This window comes from Rana temporaria, chromosome 3, assembly GCF_905171775.1.
Source record: "Rana temporaria chromosome 3, aRanTem1.1, whole genome shotgun sequence".
In the NCBI taxonomy this organism is placed as follows: domain Eukaryota; kingdom Metazoa; phylum Chordata; class Amphibia; order Anura; family Ranidae; genus Rana; species Rana temporaria.
Window position 1 is genome coordinate 444,434,392 of NC_053491.1, and position 26,656 is coordinate 444,461,047.

Consider the following 26,656-nt stretch of genomic DNA (forward strand, 5'->3'; position numbering starts at 1 on the left):
ATCCTTGTACAGTCTAACATTTATTGTAGAATAGTGATGTCATCCTTGTACAATCTAACATATATTTGTAGATCAGTGATGTCATCCTGTAGAAGATGACTTATGTGTATGTAGGTAATAGATTGCGGTCTTTGGATAGTACATAGGAGACGGTACTTGTACACGTCATGAACCTTGGGTTGAATTCCTAGGCTACACTCAGGAAGATGTCGCATACACAGTACATGCCAGGCTGCTCAGAGCTGACACTACAAAGACAAGACAGGGGTACCGGAGGGAGACGGGAGAGGACAAGGCAGAGGGATGGAGGATGGGCAGGGAGATGTGAAGGATGCAGAGGAGGAATAAGTGATGGAGGAGGAGGAGGAGGAGGAGGTGACTGACAAGGCTGCATTGAGGACCAGAGACCGGAGATGGGGGGTGGGGGGGGGGGGACTGAGATTGAATTCTAAATCGGATAGAATGGTAGCACATATAGAAAGAGAGCTGATCGGCAGGTGTGACAGTCTCCTCCTCCGTGTCCCTCTTCTCAGGGGGCCCTCGGGCAAAGAAAAGAAAAAAAAAATCAGAAGAAAAGAGGAAGGACGGAGGCATCTCCTCCCCCCTCCTCTCTCCCCCTTCTCCTCTTCGCAGCCAATAGCCGAAAGAGCTGCACCATCCTCACTTCCATATATAAGTGCGGAGAGGGGGACCCGACTGTTCACATGAAGGGAGAATAGGTGTCAACACTTTGGGAAAAGACACAGAGCATCACATCGGACCCTACCCTCCTCCCTTTTCTCTCACTCCCTTTCTCCAAATTCTAGCAACCCCCCCTCCTCTTCTTTCCAGACAAAGGCCCCCCACCCCCCTAAACTGCTTATCCATCCCTTCCCCATACCGATTTTTGGGAACCTTTTTTTTCTACCTATTTTTGAGCCACCTTTGGATTCTTTTCTCAGTTTCCATATAATATATCAATTTTTATATTTTTTATTTTTTTGTCAAGCTGAGGAATCTTTTTGGTACCATTTGATTATTATCACCTTTTTTTTTTTTTCTTTTTTACGAACGTTCCCTGTCTCGATCCCGTGACGGCCGCCGGGAAGGGGCAAGGGAGCGGCGGGGTGGGCAGGCGCACCTCGGACGCCAGGACGCTGAGGAAGGGATCCCGAAGGCAAGAGAGGCGCAACCGAAAATCCACAGCATCCAACCTACGTTCCCTCAGCATGGTGACTGTAAGTACCGCCATTTTATGCTGTTCCCCAACGGGGAGAAGGGGGGGGATGGGTGGGTGGTTTGAGGTCTCCTCGAGTGTGATGGCAGGAAGGGGTTAAGGATGAAGATGATGGGTTGTATTCTGCAGGGAAGGTGGATAGAAAAAGGGTGGAAGGATGGAGGAACAATTCTCAGGGGACACCCATATGGGACTTGACTACGTCTTACAATGCAGAAGAAAAAAAAAAGACATTTCCAATGGGAGGTTGCCCTGTGTCCTTGGAACGGTAGAGTCATACCACATATCGGAAACAGAAAAATAAATAGATTGATAGATGTGAAGACCAACACAACATACACCAAGCCCATTTGCAGCTGGTACCTACAGGAACATGGTGATGGTGGTGTTAGTGTTGGGGGGGGGGTGGGGGTGGGGAGGGTGGAGAGAAGGTTCTTGAGAACAATAGAAGAGACATGGCAGTGATTGGGCGTGTGAGCACGCGTGTGCGTGTAGGCATGGCTGCTTGATAGACATATGATGTGTATAGTCAATGTATTGAGTACTAAGCAAAATTAAATGTTGACTTAATATGAGGCACATCCTTTGTTACTGTTGATGTTGTGGTTTAATTTTAGGTGGTATCCCCATACCATAATATATAATATACACATAGGGGTCTATTTATAAAGGTTTTCACCCAACTTTCACCAAGGATTCTTCCAAGAAAGCTGTGAAAATGTATTTCATTATACATAGCGTCCTCTGCAACACTGGGCACCCTGCATACTACCTGACTTAAAGGGCTTGTGAGTACTGAAGCTGAAAAGTGCAAAATCTGGTGCAGCGCTGCAAAGAAACCAATCAGCTTGCAGGTTTTATTGTCAAAGCTTAATTGAACAAGCTGAAGTTAGAAGCTGATTGGCTACCATGCACAGCTGCACCAGATTTTGCACACTCCGATTTGAGTAAATCCACCCCACAGTCTCCCACATACATTGTCGCATGTGTCACGCCATCTGCGATAATGCTGTCCAGTGTCATGCCCTGCGCTGCACAGGTTCGGTTGACCAAGAAGTGATGACCGAGCACAGTAACCCATAGAAACCAAATCTCCATTTCTTTTAGCCCACCAGTGATAGATGCATTCTGATTGGTTGGCATCTACGTTTCACACTGTCTTTGACTACACTTTCCGGTGTCATGCTCTGGCTAACATATATTGCCCTGTGCTGCACAGGTTTGGTTGACCAAGAAGTGATGACCAAGTACAGTTACCCATAGCAACCAAATCTCCATTTCTTTTAGCCCACCAGTGATGGATACATTCTGATTGGTTGGCATCTACATTTCACACTGTCTTTGACTACACTGTCTAGTGTCATGCTCTGGCTGACGTATATTGCCCTGTGCTGCACAGGTTTGGTTGACCAAGAAGTGATGACCAAGCACAATAACCCATAGCAACCAAATCTTAATGTCTTTAAGCCACACAGGTAAAAGATGCATTCTGATTGGCTGCTGTGCTTTACAGCAGTCTGCTCTTCGCGGTGTGTGCTGTAGTGAGTAAACGGCCATCGTGCCCTTTGTTACACACTGCCGCACATGGGGGGCTTTTATACCTGGTAGAAGTTACAGAGCATCTTTCAATAGTGTGAGCCAATGGTTGGTAGCCATGGGTTACCGTGCACCCTTTTATCTGGATCTATAAACACAGGAAGACAGAAGACTCTGTTACCCATAGCAACCCATCACGTGTTCACATTCAAGTCTACAATGGCAGCAAGTATGTGGTTGCTATTGGCAATGAGGCCGGTTTAGGCCAATGGTTATCTAACCAAAGGCTATGCTACCCTTTGCATCTGCGGACTATCCTCGGCCCAATAGCAAATTCTCTTAATTTCCTGTGTTGGAGCCACAACTGGCCCTTGACAGTTCACCTTGTGTCATATTCTGTCAGTGGCACGCATCTCCTGAAAGGCTCCATTCTCTCCTCAGCCTCCCCCCTCCTCCCTGTTTTCTCTGCAGTATCCACTCCTTTCTCTCAGACACAATCCGTCCTCTGTCTGACACTCCACTTTCACACTTAGCCCTCGGATTCACGTACCACGCTCACATGCTACCCCCTAACAATAGACATAATAAACAAAAATGGCTGCTGGAAGTTCATTTCTCACAAGAAAAAAAGAAAAAGGCCGGTGTCTTCATTAGCATCGGTTAGGTGAAGGCAGACAGAGCTACACCTACAGGCCTAGGACCATGTCGGGGCACCCGGTAGTCCATCATCCAATAAAGATGGTCATCCATTGCTCTGACAAGGACCTCACCTATAAAAATACCTTAACCCGATAAAAAAGGATGTCGTTTTTTTTTTTAGCAGCAGCGGCAAGTGTCATTATGGCCTGGGGGTGGCAGGAGGGACGCTGCTGACAGAGAGATGGATGATGGAGATGGTAATGAGATACATAGCGATGGAGGAAAAGAGGGAACGGCGAGAAACGAGACAGGTGGAGATGGATTAGGAGGGAATTTGTGAGACACGGAGGCAGGAGTGAGGGTGACATTGTGAGACAGCAAGATGGAGAGCGGAGATTTCAATGCACGGTCTTGTGGGCGGAGGTTGTCATTGTGATATATGGTGTGAGGAGGATGGAGAATGGGGGTCACATATATCGGGAGACCATGATGGAGTAGGGGTAGGGATGATGCTATGGCGAAAATAGATCATGAGGTAATGCAGGGTTTGGTTGGGGATAGAAAAATGCTGATGACAGAGGAGGTAGGGTTCACAAACTGAATTCATTGTTATAGAGGAACACCTGACTGAGAAACATACAAGGCCAGAATGCTTTTGCCAGTGCACCAGGCTATGGTGGATGCACGTCCACCCAAACCACAAAAAATATCAGCTATCTCCACAGTGGTCACACTGTACAGGAGGTGAAGATACCCCTGATATAATGTGCGGCCTTCAGGCAGTATGTAACATGTGCCATAAACACCTTCAATTTCAACAGGAGAAGAAGGGGTTTGTGGGACTTTTGAGGCGCAAGGAAAACAACAATGTAGAAAAATATACATTTAATGAATTAAAATTGATATACAATGAATACACCGAATAGACATTCCAAAATAAATCACTGGTATACAGATATAAGTGCAAGGCTGATTGATCTTTACATGTTTCGCCGTATATATGGCTTCCTCAGGAGAACTAGAACCTTCCATTTCAAAGATGATCTGCAATCAATGTGCACCAAGAGTAGACGCAGAATTCCGCATTTACCTCAAAAACCGTGTGTACGTCTAGATTAGGCTTTTATGGTAAAAGGCTGAGGCAGCGCAATGGCTTAGGGATTGGCCCTCTTGCCTTGAAGCATTGGGGTACTTGGTTTGAATCTCACAGGACACTATCTGTATGGAGCTTGCATGTTCTTTTTGTGCATGCATGGGTTTCCCCCTACATTCCAAAGACATATTTGCAGGGTAATTGTCCCTAGTGTGTGTGTACAATGGCAATGGCTATGTACATGTGCTATCACATTCTGCATCTGGTCCCAAGCCAAGAAATAGGGGGAAGGGTTGAGGTTGAGGAAAGGACCCGGTGACCTACCTCATAAAAAAATTGCCAAGAAAATTCTATGGTAAAGACTCAAGGGTATCATTCATGGTACCAGACAGCTGGCCCATAGAATCACCAAGAGTTGGATATGACCAAATGGGTGAATGCATACATTAAGGTTGAGTGACGAATTGGAAATCACCTTTGTTTTGTCTGCATTAAACGGATTATTGTGATTGGTTGATGGGGGTTTCAGTATATCATGTCTTTTCACCTTTGTTCGAAATATGTAGAAGCCAAGGGGTCTTATTGAATAACATACCTGAATGATCAATTACATTTATTTGGTCGGGCAGCGCAGAGGGCAACAATGACACATGGGGGGTTATTTACGAAAGGAAAATCCACTTTGCACTACAAGCGCAAACTACAAGTGCAAAGTGCTGTAGACCCAAAGGGGGACATGCAAACAGCATTTTAGCTTGCACATGATTGGATAATACAATCAGCAGAGCTTCCCCTCATTTCAGATCTACCCCTCAGATTTACAGCGACTGCACTTCCAAGTGTGCACTTGTAGTGCAAAGTGGATTTGCCTTTCGTAAATAACCCCCCATGGAGTGCGTTAAATCGACAATAACAGATCAGCTTAATGTATAAGTGACTAATAATTAGCTACTCATGATTGGTTGCTGTGCATTACTACACCATGCAGGTTGCAATATCTTGGGCCTAGTTCACATCTATGCATTTTCAGTTTTGAAGAAATACACTACAGTCAATTTAGCATGATTTCCTATGGGTCATGTTCACATCTGTGCGTTTTTGACCCGATGCGTTTTTTGGAAAAGGGTCCGTGATTTTTTTTCCTGCAGCAAGTTGTGTTTTTGGTTCCATAGACTTCAATAGAAACGCAGCGGAAATGCATCACAAACGCAGTGTTTGCGGCTTTGAGTGGGTCCCTGCTGTGTTTTTGCTGATTTCTCACTCAAGACAACAGAAATCACACAAAATGCATCAATAATGCACCCGTAAAACGCATCAACCGCAGCCTGCATAGGTGTGAACCTGGCATTAATGTATAGGAACAATAAAGTGTTGCTAAACTCACAACAGTAAAATCATTCTGTATATGCAGTAAAACATGCTTGTTATACTCACTGTGAAACCTAAGGGGTTAATCCTCCACATTGTGTAAAAAGGCTGTTTCATCCTGTCTTCGCTGATCCTCTCCTTCTTCCACTGTCCCCAATCCATCTCCTGATAAAACAGAGCCTTTGGAATCACTCTGCACATGCTCAGTTTGGTGTGTATTGCTAGAGAGTTTTTTTTTTTCTTCTTGAGAGAGTGCATGTGATCAGCACAGGGCCAATTAGCACTGTCCAGACGGAGGGTCAGTGGTCCTGCAGTCTCATAGGACAGTCAGAGGAGGATGAAACTCCTCCTACAAGCTTTAACCAGGCACTGATAGAAGTCAAAAGACTTCTATGTACTGCTGATGAGAAAAGGTATTTAACAGTTTATATTTACTAAAATAATTGCATTTCTATGTTCTGTGTACTGTGGGAGATTTACTAAAGGCAAATCCACTTTGCACTACAAGTGCACTGCAAGTGCACTTTGAAGTGCACTTGGAAGTGCAGTCGCTGTAGATCTGAGGGGGACATGCAAGGAAAATATAAAACAGCATTTTTGCTTGTACATGATTGGATGATGAAATCAGCAGAGCTTCCACTCTTTTCAGATCTAAAGCAACTGCACTTCCAAGTGCACTTGTAGTGCAAAGTGGATTTGCCTTTAGTAAATAAACCCCTTAGTGAATACAGGGTCCTGGGTTTAGCCCACGTTCATATCTGTGCATCAGTGGAATGCACGTGAAACTGTGTGACAGCATGTGTCATTCTTGCAGGCATGTTGTGGTGTAATTCATTCTTAAAGCCAAAAAACTTTGCAAATACCTCCTCTTCAGTGATCCAATGACCGCGAGATCCCGCGTCAACACTGACATATTCTCTCCTGCTTCTTCTTGGTTCTGAGTCTTGGCTGACATGGGATGATGGAACTCCCGCACATGCACAGGAGTTTACTCATCCCGGCACCAAGACACTGTGCTGAGAATGTGTCAGAGGTGTGTGAACCCATTAAAACCCGTTCACACCATCGCTTTTAAAAATGCACGTGTTTTCCTTAGGGCACTTTTTTATGTATTGCATTAAAATTGTATGCCATGCCATGTTTTACGTGCGCTTTGCGTGCATTTTACATGTGTTTTCATTACGTGGTACGTATGGACATATCATATGACTTAAAAAAGCCATCTCAATGCATTGGTATTCACCTTAATGTAGCGTGCGTTTTTACCAAAACGCACAAAAGATGCAGCGAGCAGGTTTTTTCAAAGAAAAAATGCACAGGCATCCAATGCACTGGTGTGAAGAGCTTTGCAGACTATGGCCCGGATTCACAAAGCACTTACGCCGTCGTATCTCAAGATACGCCACGTAAGTGCAAATGTGCGCCGTCGTATCTGTGCACCGGACCCACAAACTAAGATACGCCTAAAAACAGGCTTCATCCTGCCGACGTAACTTGCCTACGCTGGCATAGGGTGGGCGCACATTTACGCTGGACGCATTGTGGCGCTACCATTGATTAGCCATTCAAATATGCAAATGAGGAAAATACGGCGATTCACGAACGTACGTGCGCCCGACGCAGTGCGCGTAAGTTATACGTCCGGCATAAAGTTATGCCCCATAAAGGAGGTGTAACCCAGCAGCAGACATGGAAAGGTCTGCACCAGGGAACACAAGGCGGTGTAATTTACGTTGGACGTGTGTGACTGGGCGTAGATTACGTTCAGGGCATACGCAGTGATCCGGCGTAGCTTAGGCAGTTGTTCCGACGTGGTTGTGAGCATGCGCACGGGGATGCGTCCACATCACGACGCATGCGCAGTTCGTTATACCTATCTGTCTGGCACTCGGCCCATCATTTGCATGGGGTCACGCCTCATTTGCATGGGTCACGCCCACCTCCACCTACGCCGGCTTACGCCTTTCGAAACCCAGCGCAGTTTTGGGAGCACTGGCTTTGTGAATTCCATGCTTACCTCTCTGCGTTGGCGTAGCGTATATTATTTGCGCTACGGCGGCGTAATGTTAGCCTGCTCTCTGTGAATCTGGGCCTATAATGGTAACTAGTTTTCATGCCATTTTAGCACTGCGATCCTGCATTGCAGGACATGTAAATCACAATGGTGTGAAGGAGACCTTGAGTAGTGTTGTGAGGGCCTACCTGATGGGAAATAAATCTAATGGATTCTTTGGGTATGATGTCATTCTACAGATTGCTGGTAAATTTAAAGGAGATTGACGATCATATTTTGACATGTTATGGCAGATTCAGAGAGTCTTCTTTTCAATTCCAAACTTGTACAGGAAATAAAAAGACAGTTAATCTGAATAGTTACAACACAGTTCTTCTGCCAGACAAGGAAGCCCAGAGTGCAGTAGCTCATATTACCCAATCAAAAATAATCTTTCTTCCTTCTAAATAAAAAAAGAAACCTTTCTCTAAGCTGATCACTGGTTAGTTGGTTGGTTGGTATAGTCCACGGTGGGCATGGCTGAACCTTGTTTTGCTACATGAAAAGACCTCAGATGTTTCACACCACCATCCTATAGCTAGTTGCCAATGTTGGAAGGTGAGAACTTCATGTTTGCTTTCTGTTTTTCTTTCAGATTTTGTGATAAATTAGGCCCCTTGTTCTATCAGACACGTTTGGGCAAATGTCCAAAAAGAGCTGAGCTTTTTTCCTGTCTTTTCTTGCTAGAACATGGGAGCTGGACTGTACTGAAAGCTAGTGTAAAAGAGAAACAGACTCCATGTCACATAGCTCCTCCTGGGTGTTGTCGCCCTGTGGTGGGAGGGACAGACTCCATGCCACATAGCTCCTCCTGGGTGTTGTCGCCCTGTGGTGGGAGGGACAGACTCCATGCCACATAGCTCCTCCTGGGTGTTGTCACCCTGTGGTGGGAGCGACAGACTCCATGCCACATAGCTGCTCCTGTCTGGGTCACCCTGTGGTGGAAGAGACAGACTCTGCGTCACAAATCTCCTCCTGGGTGGTGTCACCCTCTGGTGGGAGGGACAGACTCCATGTCACATAACTTCTCCTGTCTGGGTCACCCTGTGGTGGAAGGGACAGACTCTGCATCACAAATCTTCTCCTGGGTGGTGTCACCCTCTGGTGAGAGGGACAGACTCCATGTCACACAGCTCCTCCTGGGTGGCGTCACCCTGTGGCAGGATGGACAGACTCTGTTCCACACAGCTCCTCCTGGGCGGTGTCACCCTGTGGAGGGAAGGATAGACTCTGTATCACATAGCTCCTTCTACTGTATCTGTGTCATCCTGTGGTGGGATGAACAATTTCCATGTCACATATCTTTTCCTGGGTGGTGTCACCCTGTGGCAAGAGGTACAGACTCCATGCCACATAGCTCCTCCTGGGTGGCATCACCCTGTAGTTGGAGCGACAGACTCCATGTCACATAACTTCTCCTGTCTGGGTCACCCTGTGGTGGAAGGGACAGACTCCACGTCACACAGCTTCTCCTGAGTGGTGTCACCGCCTGGTGGGAGGGACAGACTCCACCTCACACAGCTCCTCCTGGGTGGTTTCACCCTGTGGCAGAAGGGACAGACTATAGTCCACATAGCTCCTCCTGGGCGGTGTCACCCTGTGGAGGGAGGTATAGACTCTGTGTCACATAGCTCCTGCTATCTGTGGTGGGATGGACATTTTCCATGTCACATATCTTCTCGTAGGTGGTTTCACCCTGTGGTGGCCGGGCCATACTCCATGTCACATAGCTCCTTCTGGGTGATGTCACCCTGTGGAGGGAGGGCCAGACTCCATGTCACATACGTCCTTCTGTCCGTGTCACCCTGTGGTGGGATGGACATTTTCCATGTCACATATCTTCTCATAGGTGGTTTCACCCTGTGGTGGGAGGGCCATACTCCATGTCACATAGCTCCTTCTGGGTGATGTCATCCTGTGTTAGGAGGAACAGAATCAGTTGTAATGAGACCCCTAAACCCTTACAACTGCCATTTTTGCATTGCAGTTGGAAATGTAGCATCACTGGCACCAGTTTAAGGAGTAAACCATTGCAGTTGGCATATTACAACTTTGGTTTGTCAAGCTTTAATCAATCTGTATGCATACCACCCCTTGGTCACCCTTTTGGGGGACAGAAAGACAAGGGACAGTGTTCTGTTACACGCCACCATCTCATCTCTTGAATTTTTTGGTAGGAAAGACAAATTCGAAATGCCTTGGTCAACAAAGTTTTAAGTGCAAGTTTCTGTAACCCATAGTAGCCACATTTCTGCAGTTGTTGTACCATGACTAGGTGACTTCTGACTGGTTCTTATGGGTACGGCTCTTGGCACTTATCGCTTTGCTCCTTGCACCTTTAACTTGAATAATCCTGACTTGCAGCAAAAAGCATTTTATGAAGCATTTTCTATCTCATAATGGCCATCCCTACCCCACCATTCAGCCATATCTTAGGCTGCGGCGGAATTCTCGGCTTTAGAAATCCATTTTGTTTTGTTTTATTTGCTCATAAATTTGCATTGCTAATCAAACGTCACTGCAAGCGAAAAACATTACTGTAGTCGGTTTACTGAATAGTATTTCCACCCAGCTGGCTTCCATTCAACTCTGAAATAGCGCTACCGCATTCAGTCCGCTACTCAGTGCCCTGTTGCATAATCACCATTCGATATTTTAATGAAGTAATTAGATATGAAATTGCTGCGTTATAGTGCAGCATGAAAGGCCTGACAATTAAAGAGGGGCCAAAGCATCAGCATCAACTGAACAGTTTTGTTTGGGCTAATTAGCATTATTCTTTGTGTAACGAGCAGGCAGGACAATGAAGCTCAGCACCGTGAGAGGCTCTTAATGACACTTAAACCAGAAAGATGGGACCTGAGAGTCAGCTCAGGGTGTGTAGACCATCTGTAGACTGAATGCCACCGCGTCTCTGCTAAGAAACATAGACATCATGTAATTGGCCTTACCTGATTCTGGTATTATACTTACAAGGGCTAAGGGCAGGGCTTGTTTTCTCAGAGAATAGGTGCCGGAACTCCCCTCTTCTGAGTCACTTCGTGTCTCCATCCCCTACCCAACTCCAAGCACCGACCCTTTGTTCCAACCCTTGTTTCCACCCTCTACCCAACTCCCAGTATGGCCCCTTTTAGAGAATACAGCAATATTGAACCCCCGCACCAAAAACCCCCCCGGCAACAATAAACCCCCAGCAGCAATAGATCTTCCAGCAGCCAACACCAATAGACACTGCAGCAGCCAGCAACAATAGACCCCTTCATCAACACTAGATCCCTTCCAGTTGCAATTGACCTCCCAGCAACAAAAGATCACCCAATAGTATAAATTGACCACCACACAAAATAAATCATCTCCAGCAACAGTAGATCCCCCAGCAACCAGCATCAATAAACCCCTTTATCACACCCAAGCCCCCCTTGTCATTACATTGTTCAGTGCTGGAGGTGCCGGAACTGCGTTTCCTCGCGTTCCCACTTGAAAAAAACACCCTGGCTACGTGCAATTTATAGCTAAATTCCAAGCACAGAAGCATCAATTAAACATATTGTTCAATATCCACAAAGGATACAATTCTACTTTGTGGAAATCCAGTTATTACTTTGTAAAGTAGTGGTGAGATCATCACTGTGCTGGACATTGCATTGCTGTGGGAGGGGCCCAGAAGGTCCACCCACTACAGGGGGGGGGGGCAGATACCAGACCATTCACTCTGTACAAGGAGAGAGAGCAGCAGTGACCGGTCTTTATTATGCCCGGTACACACGATCTGAATTTCCGATGAAAAAAGACTCTCTGTACCGATCTAACATCATCCCTCCTCTGCTTAAACACCTTGGAGGCTTGCTTTCCTTATAGGACCACACGACTCTATTTTGCTTTGGCCAAGCTAACGCCATCAAGATGACCTTTTTGCCCAAACTGCTGTACCCGGGCATTTCAAATTTGATTTCCATCTCACATTTTACATATACTATGAACACAGGTTTTGAACTTTGTCTGGAACTCCATACAACCCCAGTTGAATCGCCACTTGCGCTGTAGATCTAATGCCAGAGGGGGCTTTGGAATACCTAACATACACAGTTATTTTACAGCAGCCCAAAAACCATTGATCCAACTTTTTTCGAATCAACACCTACCCCTCTGGGCTATGCTTGATGCATTACATCTACATCCTATCCCGCTGACTCCCCCCTCAACCTAAATCCCTCAACCCCGTATTAGCACCTACACTAAACATTTGTGACTGTGAAATATTCAGAAAAGTTAATATCACTGAACGTTAATGTTTTAAGTCATCTGGTTTGTGCAATGCATCCCCACTCTTTCTTCTACTGAATGGTAAATACACCTGTATGTATATAGAGATATCACTTTTGGACAATCTGAAATTTTTAAGAATGCTTCATATATTGTCAAATACCTAAAACTAGTATTCTTTGATATATTTCCTTAGAATATAATCCCCCTGAAGAAGACCAGACACAAAAGGGTCGAAATGCATTGGGATATTCATGTAGACAACTATGCTGTAAATGCAATTGACAAACCATGTTTTATTTGGGGTATTTTTCTGCCACGAGTGATGTTTTATGCTGTCGTTTGTATCACCAACCAGAGCTTGTATCTTAATTCCATTGTATATTTGAATGTATTATTTATTTTTCTATCAAATATAAAAGGTTTTACTTAAAGCGGGAGTTCACCCGAAAATAGTTTTTTAACATTAGATTGATGCTCATTTTGTCAAGGGGAATTGGGTAGTTTTTTTAAAATCGAAGCAGTACTTACCGTTTTAGAGAGCGATCTTCTCCGCCGCTTCCGGGTATGGTCTTCGGGACTGGGCGTTCCTATTTGATTGACAGGCTTCCGACGGTCGCATCCATCGCGTCACGAGTAGCCGAACGTGGGTGCGGCTCTATACGGCGCCTGCGCACCGACGTTCGGCTACTTTCGGAAAATTGTGACGCGATGTATGCGACCGTCGGAAGCCTGTCCTGCCTGTAAATGGTTTTACTCACTTACCTTTACTTCAGCTGTTTGACTACCCATTGTTCCCTCATCATTGTTTACACCCTTCCCGGGTGTGACGGAGAAACATGTGTTTACATGGTGGATCTTGCATGGTTTTGTAACAGCATATTGCTTATTAACGGTCTAGGGGGTGCGCTCATACAAACACCTTTGAGAGTCTCATCAAGTCCCCCCGAGGGAGTTCTTGCGTTACTTGCAACTACAACACTATGTGGAGTCCCTGGTGAGGAATCACACCTCTCCTAAATCTCTTCCATGTTTTGAGTCCCTACGTAGAACAGCTTCAACCACAAAGTTGAGTTGAGTTGAGTTGAGAGGTATCTTGATATAGCGCGGTCTTACCCTGAAGGGTCCCGATGCGCTTGAAAGGAAGTCTTATCCCTAATCTAGGCTTCAATCCTGGGAAATACATTTGAGCAAACAGTGCTTTACTGCGACAGATGGCAGTAAGATTTGAATGAGACCCAGACCTCGGAGGACTGGGCGTGAATTTGGCAAACAACCTTTAATGTTCCTCTAGTATTCAGGCCTTAGAAAATTCATATAAAGTACTCTCTTGCTGGTATTTCACACCAACACCAATAGCTAAATGTATCCCTACTTAGTACTTACCCGTCTTCATGCATTCAAGGTTGTGGGGTAGACAGAAGGCGATATGTCCCACATGTGATGGTCTTTTCCAAAGGCACGCCACCTATGGATAAGAGTATATACTATGATACACTCGATAACACAGATCAACCTCTGTAAAAATGCATAGGAAGCTTTCCATCAGAGGACAATAAAAGACATCCCACGACGATCTCACAGATTGTTTTTCTCACATTTTCATGGCTACAAAACAAACAATAGAATGTGTATGGGGATCACCATCCCTTAACTTTGAAGAAGTCAAGACTTTAGGGCACCTTTATTAATGAAAAATTAACATTGGTCTTAGAAGATAAGCTTGCAAGTTCCTTTCAATATGGCAACCTTGGCAAGACTACCAACTTATTTCTCAGTTCACCTTGTGACTGGCCCAACTTTGACCCAAGAGGTGACCATCTATTCGTTTACTCCCTGGGGATGTGTTGGAGCAACATCTGTGGTAGACCCCCCTCTTCTCCTGCCTTGTTTCTTTACTTTTCTCTCCTTTATTTCTTCTCTCTTTTTTTCCATTATTCCATCTAGTTCTCTCGATTTTTGGCTTCTTTTGTGCAACCTATTCCTTGACATCTGTGGTAGACCCCCCTCTTCTACTGCCTTGTTCCTTTACTTTTCTCTCCTTTCTTTCTTCTCTCTTTTATTCCATCTAGTTCTCTCGATTCCTGGCTTCTTTTGTGCAACCTATTCCTTTACACCACCCCACTACAACCTACCCATTTTGGAGCCCTAAATTGGGCCAATTACAACGACCATCATTGATCTCCACAGTTTATTACTGAAATGCACAGGGCAACATTATGCAAAGCTGTAGGTACACTCCCATTTTTAGTTATATCTATGCTGCGTACACACGATCGGACATTCGGACAACAAAAGCGTGGATTTTTTTCCGACGGATGTACGCTCAAACTTGTCTTGCATACACACGGTCACACAAATGTTATCATAAATTCTAAACGTCAAGAACATGGTGATGTACAACACTACGACGAGCCGAGAAAAATTAAGTTCAGTGATTTCGAGGATGCGTCTAATTGATTTCACGCATGCGTAGAATTTTTGTGCGTTGAATTGTGTACACACAGTCGGAATTTCCGACAACAACTTTTGTTGTCGGAAAATTTGAGAACCAGCTCTCAAATTTTTGTTGTCGAAATTCCAACAGCAAATGTTCGATGGGGCATACACACGGTCGGATTTTCCGACAACAAGCTCACATCGAACATATGTTGTCGGAAATTCCGACCGTGTGTGTATTAGACTCCTGACTACTTCAGATATATATGCTGTCTTCCAGTTTCATTTTATTGTTTGTTGTAAAGCCTTTGTGTGGGTGTGATATTATATCCACCTTGCTGAGTACCACTCTATTCTCATCAGCATCATACCATGCCTGCCACTTACGGTTACAATAAAGTTTAATTTGGTACAAGAAAATATATCTAATGCTAGATCTAATTGATTATTAGTAATTGATTAAAGCCACACAGGACCTTTTCATCAAGCTTTAACGCAAGGCACCGGTGTGAACCGGCTGGGTCATACCATCACTTTAGAAAATGGCGTTTTATCATGCTGATGTCTTCAGGGGGCGTAAACCTGGTCAGCACATTAAAAATGCCACGTCAGGGTGGGCTGGACAGGAGGTGAAGTCATCCCGCTGATGAATACTGTGGTGAGCGATATATATGTAAGAATAGCGCCACTCGCATTGGGAATTGTGTATGGCCAGCGGAGCAGTTGCTATATGTGATTAAGTGAGGTTTTCTTGGTTTCTTGTGCACCTGTTAATGTGAGTGAGCGTTTTTATGTTTCTAGGGGTATTTTTAAATAATTTGAGGATTTTACACCACCTTTTTTCTTTGGCTGTATCTGAACCTGAGGGAAGACTGTTGGAGCTGAAACGTGAGCTGCTGGTCTGGGACCCCCCTCTTTTGAAGGGTTATATGACCCATATGGTGAATAGGGTCACGGTGATCCGGTGAGTGTTCCGTGTCAAAGGGGAAGGCACTTGGGTTGTTTTCTGTTCACTTGGAAGAATATAATGAAGGCAGATTGAAGCACGAAACATTACATGATGTGATGGACACTTTATGGGCACTTTGTGTTGGTTGTCTATAACAGTGGTTCTCAACCTTAGTCCTCAAGTACCCTCAACGGGCAGTGTTTTGGGAACTTCCCTTAGATAAAATAGCTCTTATCAATACCATGTCATTGATATTGATTTAAAGCAGCTGTGAAAAGTAAGGGAAGACCTGAAAACATGGACCGTTGGGGGTACTTGAGGACTGAGAACCTCTGGTCTATAACACACATTGAACTGAGGTTATACAGTATATGCACAATTGCCTGGGTTTGTAATATATAGATTGTTGTTTATTGATCATCTAGCGCAGCTGTAAGTATGTGCCTAATATTTTGATGCACTGTGGTGTAGGATAGCTACAGCTTCAATTAATTTGTAAAATTAATATTATTTTGTGTTTAATATATAAAATATGTACACAAAATTGTCAAAAATATTGGGATGCCTGCCTTTACACGCACATAAACTTTAATGGAATCCCAATCTTAGTCCGTAGGCTTCAATATTGAGCTGGCCCACCCTTTGCAGCTATAACAGCTTCAACTTTTCTGGGAAGGCTGTCCACAAGGTTTAGGAGTGTGTTTATGGGAATATTTTACATGTATGAGTCTATGCGTTTCATTGTGAACCTGCTTCTTCAGGACTGAAGTGTTTTTTTAACACTTTCAGCAGCTAATTTAATCACTTTCTGATTATGCAGCTTCTTTAAGTTTAAGCTGGTGCCATGACCTCTGTCCCAGGTTTCCTGTTTAAGAGTGGCTCCTTTCTTCTGCAGCGTCCTATAAAGCCACCTTTAAATTCAGGGTCTAGAGTTGTGTCTCCCTGCACTGTATGCATCAATGGAAACACAATTCCCTCCACTGACACCAACGATGGGACAGAATTCCTCCCACTGAAACCAACGGTGATGTGGCAGAATTCCTCCCACTAACACCAATGATGGGACAGAATTCCTCCCACTGACACCAACGATGTGGCAGAATTCCTCCCACTGACACCAACGATGGGACAGAATTCCTCCCACTGACACCAATGATGGGAAACTATTCTTTCCGATACCAACGATGGGACGTTATTCTTTCCGATACCAAGGATGGGACACTATTCCTCCCACCGACACCAACAATGAGGCACTTATCCTCCCAGTGACACAAACAAAAGGGTACCGTTCTTATCACAGACATCAATCATGGGGCAGAATTCCTTCCATTGGCACCAAAGATAGGGAATTGTTTACTTCAACTGGACACCAGGACATCTCCTGTCCCCGCTGTCCCTAGTCCCTTCTAAAGTCTGAAGGACAGTAAACCGGCCCTTTGTTTACTTCCTGTCCTGTAGATATAGAGTGAAGAAAATCCTCTCTTAGAAAGTTGTCCCCATTGGAAGATTTAACCTTTATTCCTGATCTTTCGACAACTTAAAATTTGGGATTTTTTAGTCCCAGTGTGAGCATTCACCAGAATTTTTTTTAGGGTGAATCTCCCTATCCTTTACCACTTAAATAGGGAAGAGACAGATTTTTGTTTACATTAATCTAATTGAGCTGTCTTAACCATATATATTGTTGATGATATACTAATTAATTATATAACTTGAATAATTGGTTTTAATAATGACTTGCCTACTGCTGCTTCCTATGGAGTACTCAAACATTTGTTCCTGTTTATTGCCACACACAGTCGTTACACCGCAAACAAGCCGTATTTGCTCTCTGCTTGAGTCTAGCTGCTGGAAATACTTTTATTGTGCCCTAGAAAATGCTGATTATTGAAAGCTAATTTTCCAAAATCCAGCTATTGAAATTTATATGTCCTTATATCTGCTAGTGACTCTTTAAAGTTGAGCGCTGGGCACAAAATTATTTATTTAAATATACCTGTATTCTTCAATACCCACAAAGGATATACACTATAATACCAAAAGTATTGGGACACCTGCCTTTACACGCACATGAACTTTAATGGCATCCCAGTCTTACTCCTTAGGGTTCAATATTGATTTGGCCCACCCTTTGCAGCTATACCAGCTTCAAAGGGCGGACCAACTCAATATTGAACACAACTTTATTGCAGAGATCTTTTTACAGTGCCTTGCCACCCATAGGTGATTGTTTGCTTCAGTTGCACTTCCAGGGGCTGAAATGCTCCAGGAAAGCTCTTTTCATGCTGAGCTAATCAAAATGACCACAGCTGATCACAGTTGAAAGTAAAATACCTTTGTGTGCCATTGAGAGGGTGATTAGCTACACCTGATTGAGTTTACAAGTCATTTTTAGGAGGGGGTGATCCTTTTCTATACCCACTGTGATTCATCAATATTTGCTTATTCAGTGTTAATGATCTTGCAGTCGGGATATGATCTGGCTTCATCACAACCAAAACCTCCTGATAAGGGCTTTTTGCAGAACAAAGGGTTTACAGTTGGGAAAAAACTCTGCCACCAGTCTGTTTATGATCTTTAGTAGTCCAGACAGCTGGCAGGAGGCGGGGCAGTGGCACAAAGTCTGCACAATGACAGGCTGAATAGAGTATTATCCATGTGCTGTTTAGCGATATAACATTATAAGTGTGTGGATCGTAGTAGTAAGACATTCATTACAAACCCTTTGACAGATAAAACTGTTCATATGCTGTATATTGTGTGTGTGTGTTAGGCAAGATATGCCCTTTAAATCAAAGACTAGCAGTGCAGCTAATGCAGTCAGAAGAAGCACGTGATCTGTTGATATTGGTGAAACCCTTGCATTTCCTTGTTCTCTGTTTTGCACAAATCAGCCTCCTCAGGCCTCATCTGTCAAAGCGTCTATGGCTGTAAGATGCGGTACAGCAGAGGCCATCTTCACCCTTCAGGCTCTTTAATCAATGCGACCCCGTGTCTCTCTTTTCACTCTCCCTGCACCTGCATCCATCCAGATCCTCCGACATTTAGCCTCTTTCCTGCTCTCATTATGCTCTTCGCTCCTGTGTCTTTGTTCATCCACCCCCCCCCCTCTTCACACTCCCCCTCGCCGCCTCCTCTCTATTCTTAGATGCCTGCGCTGAAGAACAAGCAGAGCGTCTATTTTGGTGAGATGATTTTATACACCTGAGTTATTTTTACTCTGTGTGTTCACCTGAAAGACTCAGACTGTGTGGGCTGCTGCAGTGCCAACATCGACTGCACCTCTCCTCCCTTCCTAATACGCCAGCAGATCAGCAGCGGCACGTTGACACCGCTAATCCTGCATATGCAGCGTGAAAACACACAATACTACAACCGCATAGGTTTTAAAGCACGGCTCCAATTTTATACAAACCTCCTTGCCAGGCTATTGATTCTTTTCGAAGTCATAATACATGTTCTAGTCCAGATAGTGAAATGATCTGGTCTGTCTTGATACCGGATTGCCGTTCACCTATCTAAAGCAAAAATAAAGCATGCAATGTCAAAACTTGCTATGTAAATTGATAGGAAGTAGGGACATGTTGCCCAATGCCCACATGTGGCCCTTGGGCCTTGTCTTGCCCTTTGGTACTTCTGCAGCCCTCAGATCGTGCCAAGAAGGACTGTGGGAGCACTGTTTTAATAGAAATAGCCTCTAAACGTCTGAAATAACATGTCCCCTCCACAGTCTTTGACTATCTCCTACTTTATGTCCGTGATTTAATATAAGCTTACTTGAAACATCTCCTTTCATATTGTAAGTTTTGCCTGTCTGCTGGCCATCTCCTTCCAAAACTTCCTTGAAAACCTGCATGCTTTGCAGCTTCTCCTAAATTTCTAAGGAGTACATATGCCATGGTACCTTGCTACCTGCAATCACTAATTCCTGTACTGACTTTGCCTCCTAAAACTCCTCCTCTCAGCTCGTCTGTAGTTCAGAAGGCAGGCTCTGTGAAACGTGTGACACAGCAGTGCCTACTCACAGGGCATAGTGACTACGTGTCGCAGAATTCAATATAAATATATGATTTTACGTTATGACCATAGATAAGGATTAGAAAAGGTTTTGGCTGTAGCTGATTTTTGGTGATCTATATTACCAAATACATATTAATTCTCTAATGATTTTTTTCTGATTACTGCTATTCTAATTCTTAAGTCTGTACAGGTGAAACTCGAAAAATTAGAATATCGTGCAAAAGTTAATTTATTTCACTAATGCAACTTAAAAGGTGAATCTAATATATGAGAGAGACTCATTACATGCAAAGCAAGATAGTTCAAGCCATGATTTGTCATAATTGTGATGATTATGGCTTACAGCTCATGAAAACCTCAAATCCACAATCTCAGAAAATTAGAATATTACATGCAATCAATAAAACAAGGATTGTACATAGAACAATATCGGACCTCAGAAAAGTAGAAGCATGCATATGTACTCAGGACTTGGTTTGGGCCCCTTTTGCAGCAATTACTGCCTCAATGCGGCGTGGCATGGAAGCGATCAGCCTGTGGCACTGTTGAGGTGTTATGGAAGACCAGGATGCTTCAATAGCGGCCTTCAGCTCTTCTGCATTGTTCGGTCTCATGTCTCTCATCTTTCTCTTGGCAATACCTCATAGGATCTCTATGGGGTTCAGGTCATGCGAGTTTGCTGGCCAATCAAGCACAGTAATCCCACGGTCATGTGACCAGGTTTTGGTGCTTTTGGCAGTGTGGGCAGGTGCCAAGTCCTGCTGGAAAATGAAGTGAGCATCCCCATAGAGCTCGTCTGTGGAAGGAAGCATGAAGTACTCCAAAATCTCCTTAATGAAGCACAGCGGACCAACACCAGCAGATGACATGGCTCCCCAAATCAAGCATCTTGCAGTGTGTGCCTCTCCATTCTTCCTCCATACTCTGGGTCCTTGGTTTCCAAATGAGATGAAAAATTTGCTCTCGTCAGAAAAGAGGACTTTGGACCACTGAGCACCAGACCAGGTCTGTTTTTCTTTAGCCCAGGTAAGACACTTCTGACGTTGTTCAGGAGGATTGACAAGAGGAATTCGACATTTGAAGCCCATGTCCAGGATCCGTCTGTGTGTGGCGGCTCTTGATGCGCTGACTCCAGCCTCAGTCCACTCCTTATGAAAGTCCCCAACACTTTTGAATGGCCTTTTCCTGACAAATCTCTCCAGACTGCGGTCATCCCTGCTGCTTGTGCACCTTTTTCTTCCACACTTTTCCCTTCCACATAACTTTCTATTAATGTGCTTTGATACAGCACTTTGGGAACATCCAACTTCTTTTGCAATTACCTTTTGAGGCTTTCCCTCCTTATGGATGGTGTCAATGGTGGTTTTCTGCACAACTGTCAGGTCAGCAGTCTTTCCCATGATTGTGATTCCTACTGAACCAGACTGAGACCATTTAAATACTCAGGAACCCTTTGCAGGTGTTATGGCTTAATTAGCCGATTAGAGTGGGACACTTTGAGCCTAGAATATTGCACCTGTCCACAATATTCTAATTTTTGGAGATTTGGGGTTTTCATGAGCTGTAAGCCATAATCATCACAATTATGACAAATCACGGCTTGAACTATCTTGCTCTGCATGTGTTGAGTCTCTCTCATATATTAGTTTCACCTTTTAAGTTGCATTAGTGAAATAAATGAACTTTTGCACGATATTCACTTGCTATTCACTTGTATTTATACCGGTACTAACTTCTCGAAATCTCCTGTACACTACAAATTAAACTGAGAATGTTATCGGAATGTATTTAAAGGGTTTATAAACCCTTACATATACCCAATAAAGTGGCTGGCCTCAGAGATTAAACAAATCCTCTTACATAAGTTGAACCTGTTTATCTGTGGCCTTCTCTTCTCTACATCTGTTCAAAGTCCAGAATTGATAACGTTTGTCTGAGCTTCCAGAAAACAGGGGATGGAGAGCTGAAGTTACACTCTGCAAAGCTCTGTAAGAGCTGATTGGATGGAAGGGACACACACCCCTACATACAGCACCCAGGAATAGAGCTGAGGCTGTTAATCACAGACTGTGTGCCAGAGCTCCCTACCCTGTCACCTTTTTTCTCTAAGGCCTTGTACACACGACCGAACATGTCCTCTGAAACTGGTCCGTCGGACCAGTTTCCGCGGACATGTCCGACCGCGTGTTAGGCCTACCGGACAGTTTTCCGGCCTAGCGGACAGGTTTCCAGCAGACAAAAGTTTCTTAGCATGCTAAGAAACTTGTCCGCTGGAAGCCTGTCCGTCGGACATGTCGGATGGCCAGTACGACTCATCGGACATGTCCGCTCGCCCAAAATCCCACGCATGCGTCGAAGTGATTCGACGCATGCGTGGAAGCATTGAACTTCCTGGTGCGCGCACGTCGCCGCATCATCGTCGCCGCCACCATGTCACTGCGTATTCTGTCCGCGGGGAATTTGGTCTGATGGTGTGTACACACATCAGACCAAATGATCCCAGCAGACATGTCCGATGAAAACGGTCCGCGGACCGTTTTCATCGGACATGTCTGGTCGTGTGTACGAGGCCTTAGTGTCAGGAAAACTTGTGAGAAGTGATTCATGCTGATAACAGATGAATGAAGCTGCAGACAGAAATGACACTTAGTGCTCTGGATTGAGACAAGTACACACTATAGGTGGATATGCTTTTTTCATATTTCACATCTGAGGTTTACAACCACTTTAAGGCCTTGAAAGATAGATTTATTAAGTATTTAGTCAAGGTTGTTGCAGTAAAGGGAGTGACCCAGAACTTGGCAGAAATTAAGAATTTGCATCTTCAGGTCCTTTAGTAAATTTTGATTACGGACAAGTTTTCATTAATATCAATGGTGTCAAGTCCCCTGTCTAGAGTCAGTTCATGTCATTTTGACATTAGACTTGTCGCTCTATGCAAGCTGTTTAAAAGAAAAAAAGAAAAAGGCTGATGGCGGTATTCTTTTCGAAATATCAGACAATAAGCGAGCCGTGTGTCTTAAAAAATGTATCGAAGTAACACATCCTTTAACTCACCAATTAGAGCCCATAGCTATACTCCTCAGTCACCTTATCACTTAGCTCCATTGCATCCTCAATGTAGCCCTCTTTCACCCTATATTCTGTCTCTTGTGAGGAGCTGGGCAAACGCATGCTGGCAACCGATTGTGAGAGGAACAGCAATCCAATCAGTTATTTATCTCAATTACTAATATTACCCCTCTTCCACTCATCTCTTAACTTTTCCAGTCACCTAAACACCGAGTCTAACGTTCGTATTAATGACCTTGGTGTCCATTCCTGGTGCCTCAGTGGGTATTGTGCTATCTTAGGATTGCATTTATAAATAAAGCTGTTATATTGAGGAACAAATTGTGTTGTGTGTGGCCATATTTAGTTAGAATGAGCAGTTCTCTTGACATCAGGGTTCTACCCTAGTATAAATGGTGCCAACCTAAAATATTGTGTGTTAGAGCTCATTTACACTTGCTTCGGCTTCAACACACATTAACGGCTAGTTTTCACTTGCTTCAAAACAAGGCCTCAGACACGCTTTATTAAAGCTCTCTGACCGCCAGTCAAAGTTCCTGTCACTAAATAAAATGGTTCTTACAGTCCTGTTTACACCTTGCTTTTGCTTTGCTTTGCCTTTGTTTCAAAAAGTATACCCCATGTAGCTCTAGTGGTGCTTCAAACGTCTTCAAAGCCTCCATAGAAGTGGAAGAAGGAAGCGCTCACATTACCACATCCGTAAATTTAGAGAGGAAACAAAGAAAAAGGGTCCTCAAAGTCACCATGGGCCAGACTTTAAAGGCATGGAAAACAATGGAGAGGTAGAAAAAATAACAATTTTATTGAAAAAAGTACATAGTATAGTCAAAAGTGTTCAAAATTGATAAAAATCATATAAAATGATACAATTTGTACAGTGAGCCCTTGTGCATAAATGTGTTTCACTGTTAAGCTTCTTCAGGATGTGTAATTCATATGTGTTCGATTTTAAAGGAATGGGTGGCAACCAGTGGCGGCTGGTGGGTTGTTCTCTTGGGGGGGGCAGCAAAAAAAGAATACCCCCAGGCGGGATGGCACTGAAACATCCCCAACTACGGGAGGTTCAGCACTTACCTTCGGGGCTGTGGTGTCCTCTCCTCCTCTGCGGGAAAAAGCCATGTTGGATCCAGTGTCCACTCCTCCAGCTTCTTCCGCCATATGTCTCCTCTTCTGCCAAAGCGCTAGGCATCCAATAGGATCGCCTGACAGTTTGGCCAATTGGTCTCACAGACCTGCCTCCTGATTGGCAGTGAGGAACTTTAGTGTGAAAATAGCGAACATTCATTCGCTATGGTCACACAACTTGGTGGCTTCGGAGAGCAATACTCTTCGCTCCGAGGCCACCCTTTTTTGAAGCCTATAAGAGCCTCTGGCTCTAATCAGATGCTTCAAAAAAACACCCCACCGCATTGGAATCCATGGTCCGGAGCCACTGATATGTAGATCAGGGGGCCGGACGCATGGATAGGGGAAGCAGCACCCGCGCACCCTCTATAGACGAGCCGCCACTGATACAGTACCTTTACTCAGATTGCCGGGTACTGCACTGAATGGGGGAGACAGAGAGCAATGCACAGAACACACTGTGGAAGACACCTCCTTTTCCCTGCTTGTACTTTGCTGACTGAATCAATACTTACTGAGCTCCCGCAGTTCCGATGTAGTGTTCAGGACTCTGCTCTCATCTGACAGCCTTTCTCTACCAGGATGCCCCGGCACCCCTAATGACCCCAGACGGCACCCTGGTTGAGAAAGGCTGTTCTAGAGTGACAACGCTGCTACTGCAGAAGCATACATTCGTCGAGTGTTGTCACCCTAGGACAGGAAGGTCCCTACTAGCAGGATGAAGGGTGAAAACTGAAGGAAAACAAGGCTGTGGGGATAAAGCAGATCCCTCAATGCATTAATGGAGTTGAAGCTGCCAGTAATCTTTTTTTTTTTGGGGGGGGGGTGGGTTATATACAATTTAAAGCAATATGTCCATAAACTGCAGAGCTGCTGGTGATTTGTCGGACCTATAAGAACAGATCTCCCTGCAAGGCTGGCTCAACCTTCCCTATAGAATCATGGTACAGATTTTTGTAAAGGGCAGCCCTTTTTCGGTATACAGTTACTGCAGTGTCAGCATCAGCGTGTTCATAGGATGCACAATATCAGCCGCCCATACTCTGCTAGATGCTGTGCCAGCCTGCCCCTTGCACACAGGGTGCTGTATTGTTAACCCCTCCGGAGGCATTATAAGAATATGCCGCTTTGGTGACAGGCAGCGAGTGATCACCAAATCTAAAGGGCCCATTGTGAAAGCAAATTCCATTGTCATCCCTTCTGATTGCCATTTCTCGCCTTCATCTTTATCTTTATTTTTGTGAGCCCCTAATGTGCGTTCCTTGGCCGTGCCAGGCCTAGTCTCCAGGTGGAAATGAACGGGTTATAGTGGGGTGCGAGTCGGGAAGGTCTTGCTGGTTCTTTATACAATGCTCAGTTTCCATGGCAACTGGGCCAGTAGGCCTCAGGCCTGAATTTCTGGCATGGCATTGACAGATGTCTGCAGAGGAATTGCAGTGGGTAGATGATAATAACGGAAGTCAGTCTTTCACACACATGCTCTCTGAAAAATTAACTGTGTCAAATGTAGCTTAGACAATGCAGACCAAATATATAGGAAAACTGTTATGGAACTACAAGTCATAGCAGGCCTTACTCATAGGGGGTGGAGTATGTGGGCGTCTGTGGATTATGGAGCCTTGTTGAAGGGTCTGGGATGGAATATTTGAGTTCTGAGTTCGATTCTTTTATTGTTGTCTTTACCGTGGCATCGCCTTCATACATCCTGTTCTGCAGCTTCTTTTATCTCTCTTGATTGGGGGACTTGCAGAGTACCAAGGCTCATTTACCTCTAGTCCAATAACCTATAAGTACGACACCTTCCCTTATCCCAAAATGACCAAACAACAAATATCCATTTCATTATTCCCTTATTTTACACAATAAACAGAAATTAAAGTGGTTATAAAAGCAGAAGGTGTAAAAAAAACTTCTGCATGCAGCCTCCCCCCACCCCCAATACTTATCTGAGCCCTTTGCGATCCAGCAATGTGCTCTCCCCAGTCTCTGCCTACTCATTGGCTTTGACACAGAAGTGGGAGCCATTGGCTCCTGGGAGGAGCGGGGCAGGACTGAGCCACTCTCTGTGTGTCCCACAGACCAGAGGAGGCTTGGGAGCCACCTATAGCAAGGGGTTTGCCCCCATGGCACATGCCAGGGGGGAGGAGCCCAGAGCACCAGCGGGGAACCTGAGAAGAGGAGGCTCTGGGCTGCTCTGTGCAAAACAAATGCACACCGTGGATAAGTAACTCGGTCGTCCAAGAATCGTACTGTGTGTACGAGACTTTAGGGCAGTGGTTCTCAACCTGGGGGTCGAATGATGATTTGCCAGGGGTCACCAAATGCTGGGCTATTCCTGAAGCCCGTGCTGCTCTCCCAGCCTCTTCGCAGCTGCCTATTCAGATCACGGCATGGCTGGGGGGGCAGAGACTAGAGGTCAGCTGACTGGTGAGGAATAAGAAGTGGGAGGGGCTGGAGGAGACCCTATCTCCTGATTTCGGCATAGGTGTCACTGCTGCGAGACACCACAAAGTCGGAGACAAAGTAAGTAATACTACCTGTGGTTATAGTTGCCATTAAAAGTCCCCACTGCAGTTCTCAGATCAGCAGATGACCTTGATCAAGGGCACCCAAGTCGGCTGATCAGAACTCCCCCCACTGCCACTGATCTCCCCCCCAGCACTGCCACTCATTCCAACTCCCTGCCAGCACTGCCACTCATCCCCCCCACACGTAAGAGACGGAATAAAAAGAGAGAAAGAATAAGAGAAAGAAAAAGAAAGATGGTTAAAGCGAGGGCTGGGGGAGAAAAAAAATTAGCATAGAGAGAGATAAAAGAGAAAGAAAGGAGAAAAGTGGTACATCCTTAAATTTGCCATAAGGGGTTTTAATATTGTACGAGTG

General features: G+C 44.7%; 1 protein-coding gene across 10 annotated transcripts in view; it reads left to right on the forward strand.

Annotated features, from left to right (window-relative positions):
* Positions 1 to 522: 522 nt before the first annotated feature.
* ELAVL3 (ELAV like RNA binding protein 3) overlaps positions 523 to 26,656 on the forward strand; it is a 73,209-nt gene continuing 47,075 nt past the window's right edge. For 2 of the 10 annotated variants that reach the window (XM_040346515.1, XM_040346522.1), the window contains exon 1: positions 523 to 1,217. Coding sequence is in view for 2 of the 10 variants with exons in the window: in XM_040346517.1 (XP_040202451.1) it covers positions 1,209 to 1,217 (9 nt within the window). In the remaining 8 variants the exon portion in view is untranslated. The remainder of the gene's footprint in view (positions 1,218 to 26,656) is intronic. The other 8 variants (XM_040346514.1, XM_040346520.1, XM_040346517.1 and 5 more) reach the window with 7 other exon arrangements.